The sequence below is a fragment of the Schistocerca serialis genome, chromosome 7 (genome assembly GCF_023864345.2).
Source record: "Schistocerca serialis cubense isolate TAMUIC-IGC-003099 chromosome 7, iqSchSeri2.2, whole genome shotgun sequence".
NCBI lineage: Eukaryota > Metazoa > Arthropoda > Insecta > Orthoptera > Acrididae > Schistocerca > Schistocerca serialis.
Window position 1 is genome coordinate 53,632,289 of NC_064644.1, and position 20,300 is coordinate 53,652,588.

At 42.3% G+C, this 20,300-nt stretch overlaps 1 protein-coding gene across 2 annotated transcripts in view; it reads left to right on the forward strand.

Annotated features, from left to right (window-relative positions):
• Window positions 1–19,500, forward strand: part of LOC126412363 (carbonic anhydrase-related protein 10-like) — a 407,758-nt gene extending 388,258 nt beyond the window's left edge. For both annotated transcript variants that reach the window (XM_050081928.1, XM_050081929.1), the window contains exons 9-10: window positions 10,581–10,623; window positions 18,515–19,500. In XM_050081928.1, coding sequence (XP_049937885.1) covers window positions 10,581–10,623; window positions 18,515–18,555 — 84 coding nt within the window. In that variant the 3' untranslated portion in view covers window positions 18,556–19,500. The remainder of the gene's footprint in view (window positions 1–10,580; window positions 10,624–18,514) is intronic.
• The last annotated feature ends 800 nt before the right edge of the window (window positions 19,501–20,300 follow it).

Here is a 20,300-nt window from a genome sequence, read left to right on the forward strand (position 1 = left end):
GCGTGAGGTCTCCACAGTACATCGATGTTGTCGCCAGTGGTCGGCGGAAGGTGCACGTGCCCGTCGACCTGGGACCGGACCGCAGCGACGCACGGATGCACGCCAAGACCGTAGGATCCTACGCAGTGCCGTAGGGGACCGCACCGCCACTTCCCAGCAAATTAGGGACACTGTTGCTCCTGGGGTATCGGCGAGGACCATTCGCAACCGTCTCCATGAAGCTGGGATACGGTCCCGCACACCGTTAGGCCGTCTTCCGCTCACGCCCCAACATCGTGCAGCCCGCCTCCAGTGGTGTTGCGACAGGCGTGAATGGAGGGACGAATGGAGACGTGTCGTCTTCAGCGATGAGAGTCGCTTCTGCCTTGGTGTCAATGATGGTCGTATGCGTGTTTGGCGCCGTGCAGGTGAGCACCACAATCAGGACTGCATACGAGCGCGGCACACAGGGCCAACACCCGGCATCATGGTGTGGGGAGCGATCTCCTACACTGGCCGTACATCACTGGTGATCATCGAGGGGACACTGAATAGTGCACGGTACATCCAAACCGTCATCGAACCCATCGTTCTACCATTCCTAGACCGGCAAGGGAACTTGCTGTTCCAACAGGACAATGCACGTCCGCATGTATCCCGTGCCACCCAACGTGCTCTAGAAGGTGTAAGTCAACTACCCTGGCCAGCAAGATCTCCGGATCTCTCCCCCATTGAGCATGTTTGGGACTGGATGAAGCGTCGTCTCACGCGGTCTGCACGTCCAGTACGAACGCCAGGTGGAAATGGCATGACAAGCCGTTCCACAGGACTACATCCAGCATCTCTACGATCGTCTCCATGGGAGAATAGCAGCCTGCATTGCTGCGAAAGGTGGATATACACTGTACTAGTGCCGACATTGTGCATGCTCTGTTGCCTGTGTCTATGTGCCTGTGGTTCGGTCAGTGTGATCATGTGATGTATCTGACCCCAGGAATGTGTCAATAAAGTTTCCCCTTCCTGGCACAATGAATTCACGGTGTTCTTATTTCAATTTCCAGGAGTGTATATGGTGCCCCATGTCTACGTGACATGTTACCCATTGCTATAAAAGGAATACACCCAGCCCTTGTGCTTCAAACATACTGTAAACAAAGTCGAAAACAGTGAGCAATACAGTGACAATCAATATAAACAGTGGTGAAATGCCTATCTTTCATGAAAGTTTATAGAAGAAAGTTTATAGACGTCTACATGGCAGAGGTCAATGACATGTATTTAGAATTCAGCAATAGTCAAAATCAACAGTTAAAAATGCAATATTTCTACACAAACTCAGTCACTGACATTATATTACAACCGACCTCAATCGTGAGGAAAGCCAAAGTGACATTAATCGTTATAGAAGAAAACAATAGGTATCCCCAGGGACGTATTTAGTACTAGGGAGGATACGCAGGTGCCTAGGGTGGCTGATTTTAAGGGGTGGTACATTTGAAGGGGTGGATTACGAACTATTACTTTTTGTTAACGTTTCGTTCACAACTCTTGAAAAGACAATGCGAACTGAGCCCGCAATGAATTGATATTAATAACATTGATAACAATCATCTCAAAGCACATCAACAGTCTGGACGGGCAACGGAAAAAGGAAAAGTTTTGTATTAGTAATGATGTTACACCACGACAATGTGGTCATTATTCTCTTTGTTCAGTGTGGACGGATTTTTTGAAACTGGATTCTGAGTGCAGCTGTCCCTACCACAGTCAAGGAACAGCGGTGAACATTAATCATCTGTGCCCCTCTGTTTGTGAGTAATCATTTACAGTTGGGTTTTCATCACAATTCGGTCGTCGTACGATGCCATGATGATAGTTTTCAGGGACGGGGGCAGTTCAAAGCGTGGGGGGAGGGGGGAGGGCGGGTGGATGTGAAGTATTTTTAATATTCTGGTAGACGAATAGCGACTTGTAAGTGTTGATAAAGAGTCCGGCCCCGGGGTAGGTGAGGGGAAAGAAAAAAAGTGGTCAGCGTGACAGGCTGTCAATCCTAAGGTCCCGGGTTCGATTCCCGGCTGGATCGAAGATTTTCTCCGCTCAGGGACTGGGTGTTGTGTTGTCCTAATCATCATCATTTCATCCCCATCGACACGCAGGTCGCCGAAGTGGCGTCAACTCGAAAGACCTGCACAAGGCGAACGGTCTACGCGACGGGAGGCCCTAGCCACACGACATTTCATTTCATTGATAAAGAAGTTACAGTTCCGATGCAGCTAAAACCTACGATATAAAAACATTTCAATCATTTTCGTGAAACAAAAACACTCGATTAGACTATATTCTCCCTTTCCCTGAGGGATGGTGAGGGGGAGGTGGGAAGCGAGAGCGGATCCCCCTTGCACCCCGGGTACAGAAGTCACATGATGGGTACATATGCGAGCTCACTGAAGTCTCAACAGTTTGAATGAATTCTCTCAAGTGCTATTCACATAAGATTAATCTGTTTCGTATGAACTGTTTCAACTTTAGTAATCTGCTTGGTATTGTTGTAAGATCCGTCAGATTCTTGTGCACCGGGAGGTTGCAGCGTCATTGTGAATCGGAAGTTTGTAGCGTCACTTGACTTTCGTGAAATGCAGGAAGACCTACGAACGATCGATGGTAGGTGGTAGTGGAATGTGAACAGCCATAAATTTAACGTATTTCGAATAAATAAGTGAAGTTATCCATCACGCTGTTTGCATAAAATCGCTGAAAACAGGAAAAGGCCTAAATCACCTAGGAGCAACCATCCGGAACGATCTACATTGGAGTGACTACATTTAAATAATTGTATGAAAGGCAGAAAAAAAGTTGAGATTCATTTTAAGAATTGAAAGGAAATGTAATTGAGCCACGAAAGGTGAGGATTACAGAAGTCTTATTCGATCGATTGTAGAATAGTGCTCATCAGTCTGGCAAACCTTACCAGGTTGGTTTAAGAGGAGGAGAATATAGACAAGTTGAGATACGGGTGCAGTTACTCGGCGCGAGACGGCTACGAAGATCAACAAACTCCAATGGTAGGCGCTATCAGGGAGGCAGTGTCCATCCCGCAGTGCTTTAATGCTGGAATTTCGGGATAGTACTTCTCAGAACGAGTCGGGCTACATATTAGTTCGTCCCACACATATCTTTCGAAAACCGGAGAAATCAGGGCTAATACAAAAGTTTATCACAATCGTTCCTTCGATGTAGAGTTAGTAAATGGAACACGAAAAGGGGAGGGGGGGGATAATAATAGTACGATAGCTACCCTCCGCCACACACCATAAGTTGTTCCGCGGAGTAAACGCGTAGATGTTGATGAAGTGAGTTGTTCTTCATTTTCTGACCTGATTTGTTGAAAGAAATGTACATGAATTCCTACAAGCACTTTATGCTAGCAGGAAAGTGACTTCGCCAGAGCTTGGGCTATGCAGTCAGACGCAATTATCTTTGTGGCTGATTCATGTTTTATGGTATAGCTCACTTTCCATCGTCATAAATGTGACGAGGGTAAAAGATAGTTCAGAATGCATCTCCATAGTGTGGAGGCAGTTCTGTTCGTCGGCATTTCGATTACAAATTTTTAAATAGGAATTTATTTAGTGGACCAGTGCGCTCTGATATTAACGTCAGTTGATAGGAGGGCAGTGGACAATGACACATTTTCCACAACAGCGCTCATAGAACGCGAAGAGCGTTAGTACTAGTTTAGCTTGACACTGCTGTAACTGACAAAGTGAGATACGGTAGCCCTGTAAGGGTTAGGAACCAACGGCCACCACTACCGACCAGAGCTGAGTTGTTTCACTTGCTCTGACTGCTTCGATCGAGTCTCATAAATAGTGGAGGCAGTTTCGTCCGAGGACGCAGGTGAACACTGTCAACAGAAGTGATCGATTTGTGCACCAGCGGCTTACAGAGGCGAATGTGTTGCTCTGCGCTGTATGCTGGAATTCTGCACCTGAACTGTGAGCCACATGTATGCTAACTGGCACATCTTGCTTCAAGAATGGATCTTCCATCTAAAATAACATTTCTGTGGTGTAGTTTGAAAATTATTGTTAGAAAGATGTATGTCCGTATGACGTGCTTGCCGTTTCAATAGTACTGCTGATGGTGGTAGGCATACATACACCAGAATAGCGAGAATAGTTTAATCAACGTTGTAACTTTTCTGAGACTCCTGAATAAGGACATAATTACACAACATTTATTTCTTCAAGCCAATTACTAAACATTCATACTCAGGGAATGGAAATTGGGGTCAGGAATCTTACATTTCTGTACTGGAGATGGTCCTTCCTGATTCGGTTGACTGTTGTGTTACACTGTCTGCTACGAAGAGTACATAAGCAGTTTCTGTCCTTTGGATGGTTGTTACGAGTGCAGTCCGGTCCGGTGTTTCTGTTCTTGTGCCCTCAGTCTGTGATGCCCTGTGGAGAGGTCTGGAATTTAAGGCACGCCGTTGACGCAAAACTGGTGCAGGTCAGTTTGATCCTCCTTTCTTAGATATTTCTGTAGAAAGTTTTATGCTTTGTTACGCTATTTTTATTCCTTGTTCCTTGAGGATATTCGCAATTCTCTGTTTTAGTCTGTTTCCGCATGTGAGAGGGTATCCGCTCGTTGGTTGATTTTCTGTTTTGTGCCTTTGGTGTGTAGTGGCACTGATACTGGTGTGTGTGTGTGTGTGTGTGTGTGTGTGTGTGTGTGTGTTTGTGGTAGATGATGTGAGTCTCTGGGTATAAGTATAATTTTTTATGTTTTTCTAGATTTCAGTGTTCAGTTTTGTCACTAGAGATTCTTGGTACACGTTATTTTTCTGTGTCTGAATTATTATCTTCAGTTCCTTGTAGGTACATTTGTCAAGTAGTACTGTATATAGTTCGTGGAGCAGATATCTGAGGACACATTCTTTTAGGGTCTGTGGGTGGTTAAGTGATTGGTTGAATGTTGTGTATGTTGTGGTGTTTCCCTGTAAATACTAAATGTGTGCTGGCTATTTTTCTTTGTGGTGGAAATATCTAGGAAGATTATTTTCTCTGTTTGCTCTGTCTCTAAGGTGAACTTCATGCTTTTGTGTATATCTCTGCATGCAGTTGTTCTATTTTGTGTTCTGATTCATGTACCAAGCAGAGGATGTCATCCATGTGTCTCCACTATCTCTGTGGTACAATCACAGATTTCGAAGTACTGAGAAGTTCGTAATCTAAAACTGTTCTGAGCACAAACTGATTGACTTAGCACCCAGTTATAACAATGTCGTAATAGAATACCAACAGAACATAATATACTGGTGTTAAGAGCACAAGAGTGCAGATAACGTCTGCTGGTGCGAAAGTGGAGATACTTCACGTTACAGAGAGGTAGGAAGTTAGAGAGTAGCATTCTGTGGATAAGGGCTGCCTTACAAACAGAACATGAGCTCTGACCTGACCAGGAAATCAGCCGCATAGTATTTCAAAGGTAACGTCCCAGCTTTCGCTTCAAATGATCTCAGGAAGAAAAACCAGACATGGCAGCAGCAAGTGGATCTGAGCACAGCTATCCGAGTTCAGTGCCTGCTTGACCTGCCTCAAAGAGACAGAACTGACGTGCGTGTCTTGTTGAACTGCAGAAGAACGAAGGACGGAATATAAGGGTACAACGTCCAGTTGACATCAAGATCATCGCAGATGGAACACAACCTCGGACTGATTCGGGAGTAGGAAGGAAATCGGTCGTGTTCTGGCACAGGAACCATTCTGGCATTTTTCTGGAGCGATTTCGGGCAAACATGGAAAATCTAAATCAGTATGGCCTGACGTGGGTTTTAACTGTCGGCTTCCAGAATGCCAGTCCAGTGTGCTAATGACTGCGCCACCTCGCTCGGTTGGGCTGAAGACTGCGTATAGAAAAGATGCATAGATAGGCAGGTAGATGGACAGATGGGTAGAGAGAGGGAGAGAGAGAGAGAGAGAGGAAGGGAGAGAGATGAAGAGTGAGAGAGAAAGAGAGAGACTAGTGTGTAACGTGTTACTGTGGACAACTATCAAGTTCATTCGACATCATCGCTGAAATATGCAGTCGTGCGACTTAGGTTCACTCAGGTGCAGTTCACCGCCACTGAATATAGAAATGTAAGGTAAAAATCAGATTCATTCGGCTACAATACGCTGACACTACATTGTGGAAACGTGTTGGTAAAGACAACAATTCTTCATTTGGCTGCAGTCCATCACCACTGAGCTATTGATATGTGGCACTGTGTTCAACTGTCAGGCTCATTCGGCTGCAGAACAAACGGCGCTGAAGTATGAGAACGAACTACTGTCGACAACAAGTAGTTTCGTTTCTTCGCTGTACATTACCACTGGAATAGAAAAATCGTGCTGCTGTGGACAACAATCAAGTTCATTTCGATACAGCACATAACAACTGAAGTATGGTAGCACGATACTGCAGGCTGTTATTTTCATTTTAGTGCGACACATCAGTGCAGAAATATAGAAATACGAGTATGTCTCGTGAACAATAATAATGCGCGGTATATCGCACCTGTTACACAACAATGTAGCAGTCTGGAGGAGACATCTGATCGGGTTTCAGCGTTACTAGCGATAAAGGGCTCTGAAAGGTACTAAACCTTGCTATCAAATATTGATTTAGGTGGATGTGCAGAACGATGCACACTTGGTCTGATTTCACACTTAAAAAGCTCTTACAGTTGAGTTTACGCGGGGCCCAATGTGTTGTATACACGATAAGGTCATGATTATGCTATCTGTATCATATTACCTGTAGATATCTCATTTTAAAGTCAAGTGCTTTGTACCCAGAATGGTCATGACCAGACTTGTAATTATCTGTGTCACATTATCTGCAAGTACGCCATTTTCAAGTCGAAATACAAAATCTCGATGGCTATGGCAAAAATTGTAACTCACGTTAATTAAAGGGTAAAACGTATACGTATATTTAATTCAGCTATGCCACTTATCACCTCAAGACTTAATTACGCCATCAGAAAACTGTTACATGTCGGTTGTGATAGACACTTTAGCAGTCTCCGCAGTATTTAGTGATTTATATGCATAGTGGTGCCAGTGGGTAAATTTTCATACCTCGGCTGGAGTTCATCAAAGATTACAGGGTACGCACTTTAGTTTTCTGACACCATTGAGAAGTGAAGTTATAAATTATGAGATATAAGGAAATTCTGAACCCGTAGCATTTTGGTGTTACTTCGAATGATGTGTTCTATCTGCGTAACGGCCTTCAACCATTAAGTGATATCGCTCTTAACTGTTTTCGAACATCAGAGTTTCGAAGAAGGCAAAATATCTAATTGGAGACTAAGCACGACATACTCTAATCTTTATGCTGTGTAATAGAAGGTCTTTCAGCTGACAAGATTTTGTCTTTACCCTGTAACTGAGACCCACTTACTAAAGTAAAAATAAATTTATCTTTCGTTTCGCTTTCCTTTTCCTGTTGTAATTATATTCCTTTGCCTCTAACTCTTGGCAATGGTTTGAAAAGGCACATTTTTTAGTTCTAGAGCCAAAATTATTGGAAAGTAGTACTAGCTTCCTAATATTATAAAATGTATAGCATCTAAATCACTTTGATTATTAAAAGATTGGCTCCAAATTGACAGCACTGAAAGCAATCCCTTCTCTTTGAAAAAGAAGTTACAGAATTAAAAACGAACCTAAGCAGTTGACGGACAGGAGATGGCTCTGAGCACTATGGGACTCAACTGCTGAGGTCATTAGTCCCCTAGAACTTAGAACTAGTTAAACCTAACTAACCTAAGGACATCACAAACATCCATGCCCAAGGCAGGATTCGAACCTGCGACCGTAGCGGTCTTGCGGTTCCAGACTGCAGCGCCTTTAACCGCACGGCCACTTCGCCCGGCACGGACAGGAGAATCAATATCTATGTGGAGAGACAGTCTGTGGAAATATACTGGTAACTTTTAGGTGCAGGATCCATGCACAGTGTCGGTATAGAGGCGAACGTGTACCAATATTGTTCACTACAGATTGAACTATGGATAGTTGGAATTGACTCTGCGGAACTCATATAAGATACAAGCTCGTTGTAGACGAGAACGTTGGGAAATTTGGTGGTATGGTATGGTATGCAGGAGAGTGAAGAGAAACAATCACTGTCGGAACAGCCTTTGAAGACCCAACGGCACCGATCGGGCGTCACCTCATGTGGTTAAGGATGAGCATGTAGTCAACACACGGTCCGCTCAGCCGTTGTCAGTTTTCGTGAGAGGATGCGAAAAGTGAGACGCAGTATAAGACGACCAAGCATTAAGAGGGATATTAGAAAATCTCGCTGGTGCAGATGTAGAGCTGACACTTGCGTGGGAGAGAATAGTCTAGACGAAGGCATTGTAGGGAGGTTTCCTCGTTTCCCTGTTCACCCGGCGTAGAGATGAGTCCAACTACTACACATTTGTAGGGGATCTGTTGTGCATTCGCCGTAAATCTCTTGCAGCAGTGGATATTCAGGGTTTAGTTTATGTTTGTTCTGTATACTGTGATGAATGGCCTTATAAGACGTAAATAATTATATATGCGCTTCTTCACCTAGAATGCATTATCGATAGATTGTGTCGACTGACAAGGTAAGAACGCGTTTATTAGCAACGACATGGTTTCGGATGCGTTCTGTTTGTACGTTACGAGGGTACATATACGACGTCAAAGTCAATATAAAACATTTGCACAAAGAGTACGGTGGACGTTAAACGATTAACAAAAAATATAATAAACAAAAATAATCTAACGAGTGGTGCACGATGCGTGATTAGTACCTAAAGATTTTTTTTAGAAAAATGTAAATGTCGTGTGGCATTGCCGGCTGCGACATCCCGTTGGAGGGTTTAACCGCCTGTCGAACACGGTGTTGTTCCGCCGGTCATTTAGCCCTTTTTTTACACATAGATGAGAGTTGCGTTGTGTATGTGTTTTCGGAGTGTGGGTGAGTGTAATACTGGAGACTCTTGTGTAGCGTATTGGTATGCTTGTGTTGTATGGTAATACGGGAGAGGGTGAAACTTACGGCAAGAAAGGAAGAATGAATTGAGAGTTGGTGTTAATAAAGACCATCCTCCTTTACCTCCTCTGCATTACTGCAGATGACGTGTCACTGAGCACATTTGTTCTGTGCATGCAGTACACGTGAGGCGTCTTGTTGTTTCCACTGCATTGTGTGGAGGATGAAGGTTCTGTTATAGTTCACTAACCTGCTGTCTTCAAGTTGATGGCCCCAGTGCAGAAAACAGCACGCAGGTCGTAGGTTCTGCATCTTGAGGCTGAAACTGACTTTTAGCGAGGTTCTGTTCTGAAATAATGTGTCACTTCATTGGGATGCCACCCGTGTATTTTAATATAGCCACACGAGAAGACTACATGATCTTAATACAACACCTTCTGATACAGCACAGTACATGATCAAACACAATGTTTACGAAAATGTATCTTTACACTATTTGTGGCAGATGTCTGTGCCTCATGACTACCGGAGTGAATCTTTTAATACTGAATACTGTCAAACACATTCTGCCACAGAGAACATGACTGTACATCTCGACTGCCTAATCCCGAGTGACGAACAGGAACTTAAATAAAAATTGGAAACACATCCTACGACAGACAACATGTCTGTTCTTCTCGACTGCCTAATCCAGAGTGACGAACAGCCCGAAACACTTCGCGCGCCATACCAGAAAAGGCGTGACCCGAACGCTTCCGAAGTGCTTCGTCTGCAATTTCGTCAGTCTTTTGTTTTTTATTTAAATTGTTTTTAGTAATTCTAAAAGGACTGATTGATAGTCAGCTGTTGAGAGATATTTATATTAAAAAAGTGAAGTCATTCCAATGAGTTGTTTCACTAATAATAATAACTATACTTTAACGTTTTGTCGCCCTTGCTCCGAACACAGCAGCCAATCACAGAGTAGTAGCATTATGCAGGCGGTCTTTCTCACGGGAATGGTACCGAATCTAACATCTGTCACAGGTACGTCACACCACATTTCGTCATCTATATACTTCTTGCATCTCCACTGCTCTTGGAAAAGCTTCTTGGAGCCTAATATGATGGCTGACTAAGCCAGAAATATTGCAAACTCGGTGACACCTAATAGCCTACTCGTTTCGAATATCACCGAGGGAGCCGCCAAGCTTAATGTCCCCATCGGACGCATCACCATCAAGAGTGTCCCATGTCCTTGCTTCATGAGACTCTGTGGAGAGGCTTGGAAAGTAGTCCAGGGTATTGGCGCATAGACCGGTGATGAGAAACCGTCCACTATTTCCTCCCTTACTTTCGAGTTGAGTGCCACCACACTGGCGTGATTTATGACCGGGACTACAGAGGTGGGCGCTGTTTCTCAGTGAAAGCAAGTTATTATCGTGAGGTATTTTCCCTCGAGGCTGGAGGATTTTTACTGACATATGTGAAGCCACAAGTCGCAAGTGATTTCTCCGTGTTCTAATCAGGACTTCTACACTTTTCATGTACTGTTCTACCAGAGGGTGAACGCGTAAACTAACTCTGTTGTTTGTTCACAGGGCAAGAAGTGTCCCACCATGCGGCGAGACATGTACTACAGAGGTGAGTGAGAGTATCATGCAGTATATCTGATAGTCTGTTGCTTTTTTTTAGATGGAAACAAAGAAAATGGGCACCACATGAAAGTAATTCAATAGTTACACTGACAGAAAAATCGCAACACCAAAAAAATAATTAATGTAGACTAATGAAGTTTCCAGAGTACATTTGATCTACATAACATAAACAGGGTGGTCCATTGATAGAGACAGAGCCAAATATCCCACGAAATAAGCGTCAAACGAAAAAACTCGTCCAGCTTGAAGGGGGAAACCCGATGGCGCTATCGTTGGCCCTCTAGATGGCGCTGCCATAGGTCAAACGGATATCAACTGCATTTAAAAAAAAATTGGAACCCCCATTTTTTTTTACATATTCGTGTAGTACGTTGGACAACTTTTTTCGCTTTGTGATAGATGGTGCTGTAATAGTCACAAACGTATAGGTACGTGGTATCACGTAACATTCCGCCAGTGCGTACGGTATCTGCTTCGTGTTAAAATGGACCGTTCACCAATTGCGGAAAAGGTCAATGTCGTGTTGATGTATGGCTATTGTGATCAAAATTGCCCAACGGGCGTGTGCCATGTATGCTGGTCAGTATCCTGGGCGATATCATTGAAGTGTCCGGACCGTTCGCCGGATAGTTACGCTATTTAAGGAAACAGGAAGTGTTCAGCCACGTGTGAAACGTCAACCACGACCTGCAACAAATGATGATGCCAAAGTAGGTGTATTAGCTGCTGCCGCGGCTAATCCGCGCATCGGTAGCAGACAAATAGCGCGAGAATCGGAAATCTCAAAAACGTCGGTGTTGAGAGTGCTACATCAACATCGATTGCAGCCGTCCCATATTTCTATGCACCAACAATTGCATGGCGACGACTTTGAACGTCGTGTACAGTTCTGCCACTGGGCACAAGACAAATTACGGGACGATGTCAGATTTTTTACACGCGTTCTACATAGCGACGAAGTGTCATTCACCAACAGCGGTAACGTAGACTGGCATAATATGCACTATTGGGCAATGGAAAATCCACAATGGCTGCGACAAGTAGAATATCAGCGACCTTGGCAGGTTAATGTATGATGCAGCACTACGTGAGCAAGGATAATTGGCCCCCATTTTATCGATGGCAATCTAAATGGTGCAATGTACGCTGATTTACTACGTAACGTTCTACCGATGTTACTAGAAGATGTTTCACTACATGACAGAATGGTGATGTACTTCCAACATGATGGATGTCCGGCACATTGCTCGCGTGTGGTTGAAGCGGTATTGAATAGCTTATTTCATGACAAGTGGATTGCTCGTCGAAGCACCATACCATGGCCCGAAGGTTCATCGGATCTGACGTTGCCGGATTTCTTTCTGTGGGGAGAGTTGAAGGATATTTTTCAACATGATCCACCGACAACGCCTGACAGCATGCGTCAGCGCATTGTCACTGAATGTGCGATCGTTACGGAAGGGGAACTGCTCGCTGTTGGGAGGAATGTCGTTACACGTATTGCCAAATGCATTGATGTTGACGGACATCATTTTGAGCATTTATTGCATTAATGTGGTATCTACAGGTAATCACGCTGTAACAGCATGCGTTCTCAGAAATGGTAAGTTCACAAAGGTGCATGTATTACATGGGAACAACCTGAATAAAATGTTCAAACGTACCTACGTTCTGTATATTACTGTAGAAAACCTTCCTTTTACCAACTGATCCTCTAAAATTTTGATCCATGTATTTGTGACTATTACAGCGCCATCTATCACAAAGCGAAAAAAGTGGTCCAAGTAAAACATTTATTTTTCTTCACTTACTACACGAATATGTAGTAGAAATGGGGGGTGCCTATAAAAAAGAAACCGCAGTTGATATCCGTTTGACTATGTCAGCGCCATTTAGCGGGCCATCTGGTTTCCCCCTTCAAGCTAGACAAGTTTTGCTCTTTGTAGTTTTCTCGTTTAACGCTTAGTTCGTGAGATATTTGGCCTGGTCACGATCAATGGACTACCCTGTAGAAGTGATTAACATTGCAAGATCACACATTGATGTAAGCGCGTGATAAGTCATTGCAAACGAGAAATTCAGGTGTTAATAACTGGAGTAACCTCCAGAATACTGAATATAAGCATGCAAACGTGCGTACATTGTGTTCTGTGGATGCCGTATGTGAGTTTGAGGGACGGAGTTTCATACCGGTCGCACTTTGGTGGTCAATGCATTGAAGGATGACGCAGGTCTTGTTGTTCGATGATGTCATATATGTCCTGGACTGGAGACCGACTTGCTCATGGAGCAGGCCAAAGCCGCACGTGGGCACCCTGTAGAGCACGGTGGGGTGCAACACCGCTGTATCAGCGACAGTTATCCTATTGTAAACCACCCAACACCCTCCCCCCAGGAATGCCGTTCGTCAGTGAGCGTACACCAGGTCGATTCACCAGAGTGACGAATTAATATGCAGTGAGGGCGCATGGCATAGCCACGAGAGAGCTCGTACTGCCATACGAAATCGGACTCCAGACCATAACTGCAAGTGTAGGCCCAGTGAATCTAGCATCCATGCAGGAAGGTTGGTTGGAGGCCCCGAAAGTGCCTCTTTCTAACCAATACACGGCCATCACTAGCGCCAAGGCAGAACCAGCTTTCGACAGAAAACACAACACACCACCTCCCCGCCCTCCAACGAGCTGTCGTTTGAGACTACTCAAGTCGTAAATGCGGTTGGGTAGGATCAGTGGATTGCACGCTACACGGCGACTCGCTCGAAGCTGTCCTTGAAGTACCCGATTTATGTTACTGCGGTGCCAATTGCTATTCAGATTGCTGTTGAAAAAGCCGTACGTTGCGCCAGAGCCATACGCCGAACACGGTGGCCTTCCCTCTCGGTAGTGCGACGCGGCCGTCCGGGGCCCTGTCTTCGTACAACCGTACATTCTCGTGAACACCGCTACTGCCCATCATGTTCAGTCGCTATACTATTGCTTAATCTTTCCGCAGTATCGCACAAGTAAATGTCAGCTACTAGTAGCCCTATTACACGACCTCGTTCAAACACAGTGAGGTGTTGATAATGGCGCCTTTGTTACGTTAAAGACATTCTTGACTAACATCAAGTCACCACGTCCCATCTCAAAGGTAACGACAGTTATAGCGTGTATTTAACGCAGACCCAATTTGTATCGTCACACTGGCAACACTTATACGACTTGCTCGAAATTTGAATAGACATCATCCTTCAGATACAGAAACACGCCTACCAATTTTGTTTGTGTAGCACAACTGCTTCTTGCCGATGCGGTTTTTTTTCCATTGGTGTAGTTATACCACTTCGAGATATTATGACACTGGAGCCGAACCCAGACATGAATACAGACATGTGTCTATCGCGCCTAACATATACATTCCTTTACGCTCCGGACCAATTCTCAGACATCTTTAGGAACATGTCGAAACATATCTCCCAAACGTCAGAGGTGTTGATAATCCCACTTACATAATACTTGAAAATACATGTGTGTGCAAGATTACTAAGTTTAAGCTTGCAGATCACCGAAACACTCTTTGAAAATGTTTAGTCTGTGAATGAGAAGATATTTATGTTAGAAAACAGTAAATAAATATTTTTATTTCGTGTAGAAAACAAACATCACACCTTGAACGTAAGCCAGTATGGCTGACTTTCCACCAACCTAACGTCACAGAAAAACCACCTACACTGCTGTATCACCCACATGTGACTTACAGAAAAATTTTGCAACAACTACCTGTTATTTGTGAAAGGTTTTTCCTTAAAAATGTCACACTCAAGAATAATTTTTAGTCGAAAGGCATTTTGACTAATGTTTTGTTCGCTGAAGACCAAATTGAAACACACGTAATGTATATCATAATTGTAAGTAATGTCTCTAAATGTCATTTATTTGGCTTGGAAGCATATTTTTATTCTAATTTAATTGAAATAGGCTTGCAAGAAATTGAAATATAAAGGTAACTAACTTTCTAGTCAGATGTAATTTTGTAAAGCAACTTGCGTATATCTGTCATTAAATGGTATTTGATCTGTGAATCCGCTTCTGGTATGAAAACATTAATATGGTATGTATAGATATAATCAGTATCATAATGAGGCTATATTAATTAATTCAATGCTGATAAAAAAGGTAGCGCCATGGTTGGATTCGACAGATTGTACCGCGGTAGTGTGAAACAAGCACAGTCACTCTGGTGTGTGACGTAATCGTAATGCCTCATGTAAATCACCACACATCAGAACTGTTTTAATTAACCATTCCACAACAAAAGTTCTACAATAAACGTTCTTTTACGGAGAGGTCTCGTTAAAACTTGTTCCAAAATTGAAAGGTATATGTCAATATTTATATAAGCTACTTGAGGAACTTCACCGTATATTTACTAGCAAGAAGTACTGTAAGTTAAAGTAGATTGACAGATTCCATATGACGAGTCCTAACGACCTTATCTTTGGAAACTGAAATAATTAACTCGAGAATACTACAGTCGGATACTGTCATTATTTCATCTCTAATTTCTTTATTTATTACCTTAGCCGGGGGAAGAATACCCCACAAGGCCCTCACTTACATTTAACCAGGCTTTCTAAACATTTCTCACTACATTTATTACGATAAGCTTATTACAGTTTCCATCTAATTCACAACATTAAACAACATTATCAAGTCATTTTATTACAGAAAATAACGTAGTTTACAGTACTTCGTGAGAAATACAGCTTAAAAGGCAAAATATATGAGAAAGGTTTAAACCATGAGTGCTGGCAGAAATAGACAAGAGGCAAGGGTGGAACAGGGAGAGCCAGAGGAACGTGATCGAAGATAATTATTGATGGAAGGGAAAGAAAATAACGTGGCTGACTGAAAAATGAAAAGAGAAAGTATCATAACTGTATTAGCTGTACTGTTGGTCTGGAGTAGAAGTGGTCACATAGGGAAATTCGTGGCATAACAGAATTGTGGGTAATACTGGGATTGTGCTGTTTTCTAGACAGGAGACTGCTGCAGCGTAATGTAGTGGGTTGTCACTGTAAGGAAACGTGCGACACCCGTTTTGATTTAGTCGTTAATAGTTAATTGTACGCTCTTAAATGGCATGTAACGTTAAAGCGCATGACGTTCGCTGGACGTTTGTTATACAACACGCTTAACTCTGTCAATTATTATGCTCCACAAACGTTGTTAACCTGAAGTGTGGTCTTGGGGCGGAACTGGACGGGACAGAGTGGGATAGTGTCCCATTCTGATCCAATAACTTTCGATACAGGTAGATTTTAGTCTTTATGTTTCTTTTTGCCCTAGTTTTTCTAGAAAGACTGATTTACAGCAGTGGAATAGTAAATCAATGAAACTGGCTGTTTCAAAAATATCACCTACTGATATGGCAGTTTTAAAAGGATCTCAGGAGTTTAACGTAGCACCCAAATCAACGTTAAATTTACGTTTGCAATCTAAGAATAATCCCAACTATAGAGCTGACGTATCAGATGGGAAATTTAAAAATGTGTTTGCTGCAGGACGAGAAGACGAACTGGTAACACACTTGAAGTCAATTAGAGCAGATGTTTTAGTCGAACAACGAACCATTTCAGTGCATCATTGGTTTATCAACTAGCAGAGAAAATTGGATTACCACACAGATTTGACTAAAAAACATATCTAGCTGGCCAGTACTGGGTTATAGGATCTATTACTAGGCAACCTACATTGCATTTATTCGAATGCCTGAAAATACGCTAGGTGCGTGAGTAATGGGATTCAATAATGTAACAGTAGCAGTAACAATGAATGTGTATTAACTATTAAAATTTTTGAAAGTGACATTGCAATTTTTTCTTGCTGCAACAATTTTTTCGAATATTCCATATTGCTTAGACTAAATCGGTCATTAAACAAGTTTAAGATGATATTCCCAATGATTTCAGAGATTGTACGTTAATGTCCCAAAAGATTACCTCACCATGTTCTGCCCTGTGAGCGCGACGGAATGGGAAATATGCAAAAATTCATTTAAAAGTAAAGGTATATTTACAAGAAATACATAATATGCAGTTGTAAGCGATTTTCATGAAAGGTGCTTTATGTTCTACTGCTAGGAGATTTTCGTGCATCTTTAAGAAGTGTTCCTTTATCACAAAAAAATCGTTAAACATTGAGTACCCATTTGCTTTCCGAGTTCCCCTACATTAATTTGTTGCGCGACTTTCTCAGGCGACAGCTTCTTCTTGGAAGTAGCAGGGCACTGATTTGCGCACAGAGCGCAGGATTGCGGGATCCAAAGGCGTACGGTGGCAGTAGGGAAGGAGTTTCTGGATGTGTTTCTTTTATGGACGCACGCAGCTAGAGTTGCTAGATAAGTGGGATCTTGATGACGAGCTGACAGGCACTTAACCTCCTATACGAGATACAGCCAGTGCACATACAATGAGGAGCCTATCTTCTGGAACTTCAAAGTCTTAAAAGCATCAGATTCCACAACGAACACAGTGAACGCTATTTAGATAGTGATCATCAAATTAGGTTTTGTCATGGGAGTCCAGGATTGACTAAGTTTTAACATTTTAATTTAAGTTGACAGAATTACAAACACCGAAAACTGTGTCGCTTACACAGGCCATGATCACGAACAGAGAGAAACAAAAGGAAATTTTGTTAAATTTGTCAATTTACTTGTTTAAAAAAGTTTACTTTTGTTACCTGTCGCTGTTAAACATGATGTGTACTTTGTAATGGATATGGAGTTATGTTTACCATATTGTTTTTAATTCTTTTAAGTTGTCATACTTGTACAAGAGGTGCATAGAGTAGACATTCTGAGTACCAGGTTATGCTAATTATGTTTGGCATGATCTTTATTGTTTACACTTCTCTTCTTTTAATCATTGACAAAGGTCTTCTTAGGCACTTGTGGGTTTTATTGTTGTTCTGAAGAAGGTGTAGTTATCTACGCCGAAACCTAGGTTAACACTAGGTGCTTTTTTCGCAATCGAGGCGGGTTTTATTTTTTTAATATATAAACCAACGATTGCTGAAGCGCTGCGATGTTGAAGGTTCTTACTTCAGTTTTCTTGGAAGGCCAGTCGCGAAGCATACCACTACGATGACCCTTTGGTTGAGGTTCCAACTAGTACAATAACTTCTTTTGCTTTGGGGTTGGATATGTGTAATTGTCCTTCAGATCAAGCATTTTAGAAGAGGTCCCTAACAGCTCATTACAGCAGCTGCATTTCCAAGAAATACGAGTGCACTTCACGGACAGTGTTGTTCTGATAATGCAACTTACCTGCCATCGGCCGATCAGCCCAAAAACCCAAAGGCTTGTAATGGCCCTTCCTTTAGAAGTCGGTGATTCACCAATGGCACTATTCGTGGCGTAATGTAACTCATTAAATAAGGGGCTTGCAAATAAATATGAAAATGAATGGAGATGCATGTCAGCAAGTCAGTATTTGCTGTTACTGATATATGCCATGATATGAACTGTACAGATATCTACCATTTGGTACAGTCGTTATACGGATTAAAATAAGTCGTTGTAATAGCAATGACATTTGAAACGTTATCTGTATAAACCTTAATGACGCGTTTAAAAGTAGTCGTGAGCTTTTCGTTGGTAGTTACTAATCACTCTAATTAACTTGAATTTAATTAAAATATGAAATTACGTACGATTTTATAAATTCTACTGCTTAACAAACTAAAATTGTTTTTTAACTAGATAGGGTTACATATTGTAGAGCAACAAATTTTTTGCTTCCATAAAAACGATATAGTACTGCTGTGTGGTCCTCTCTTACCACTGCATCCAGTGTTTGACATCACGACTAATAGTGCTTCGTCTTTTTACAGCCAATACGTGGGAGGACCATGAACCGAGCAACCTGTCATGAAGCTGAGAAATCCAGCCAGTGGCGTGATTCACGGTGCTGTATAGGAATGGCGTCGGCGGTCTTTCTGCGGAAGAGAAGAGGTGCCTGTCAATTAGTTGTGCTGTTGTCGCTGTACCCTGCGAGCTCCTGAACGGCTTTCGTGTTGTTTCCTAGTGGCCCGAGTATACACAGAAATACTCGCTTCCTGTGCATTTTATAAGACTGTTGCTTACTCTGAGTGCTGACTGTGCGTCTGTGGAATCATAATTATTATGCGGACAAACTAGAAAATGCATCCTCATCTCGCCATGGCTGCCTGTGACTCTATCAAACTACTGTAGGCCGATCAGCTCCTCTGAGTGCACAGTGTCAGTAAACTAACAATTAGCAGAGTACCAACGTAAATATATAGTTTTGTAAGTGGAGAGCAGATTTGTCAGACGGTTGCATTAACGAAATCTACAATTAGACTAAGACAGTTTGGGTACCATCAGAAAATAGAAATTTCAATACAGTGTATCAGATATGAGTAACCATCAGGTGAAATGGTGGCATCAATGGGAATCGTATGTGGTTAAAGGTATAAGAAACAACTGCGATTACGCTACGTATGTAATCACAAAACCTTCGTTTTTTCTGTGTCATGCACGAATTTGAGAACTACAGTCGTGTAAACAATCACTTTGTTGTGAAATATTGTCATTTTGATGGGCACATGTTACAGCTGACATGGCGAGTAGAGATTATGGATGTCGCAAATACTCTTATACTACGTCTGTTCCATACCATTTGTACTAGTATAACATAATCAAGCGTAAATGCGAAGACTAACTTTGTACACGTGTAAATATATCGGAGAAAACTACTATCATTTGTACAATGAGGCATAGAGAATGCATATGTATATGTGGAATGACTGATATTGTAGTTTTTTAGTACGGAAACTTTGTAACCGAACTAACAGGGACAAGCTTTAAAATGCTTCATTAATACGAATGACCTTCGTAATAAACGGATTGTACAAAGATCTGTGCATTAGTTTTATTCATTAACTCCGCTCCTGCCAAACCAGTTTCAGTACTCTGATAGGTATCAAAAATGTCGAAAAACGAAATGGTGCTGATGAGCGAAAGATAGGGAGTGAACTGAGACATTAGACCAAAGACTCCAAGGCTGCTACCTTCCAAAAATCAGTTTTAATTAAGTAATCATTTATCTGTAATCTCGCTATTCCTTTCTTTCTATAGTGATAGATGAAGAAGATAAAACAATTTACCGTCCTAAGACCATAATAATCATACCTGTCTAATCTTGTCATAGTCCTTTCGGTTCAGCACATCGCAAACACCGAACATCACAGAAGTCTCTTTTCTCATAGTAGTGTATTCTTTGACTGCCCCCACAACGTCCTCTCTTCTCTCTATTCCTTCCTGTTATATTGTTAAGTATTGATGGACACCTTCATACACAGCCCATTAAGCTTTCCTATTAGAGTTTCACGTGCGATACATCATGTGTATCAACTTTCCTACGTTTCTGTTTTCATATTGCAGATCCATCATCAACATTTACGCTCCTCTGCACATCGTCACTTCTAGTCCCACCATACAGCATGTTACTGTCTGAGAAAGTAGCTAAAGTGGTATGTTCTCTATTTCCTCAGCTCTTGTACATAGCAGCCCACAAGCACCTGTCATAAATGGAAAGCTTCATAGCCTAAGTTATTTCGTCCGGGAACGAGAATTACTAAGATAATGGGAAAAGGA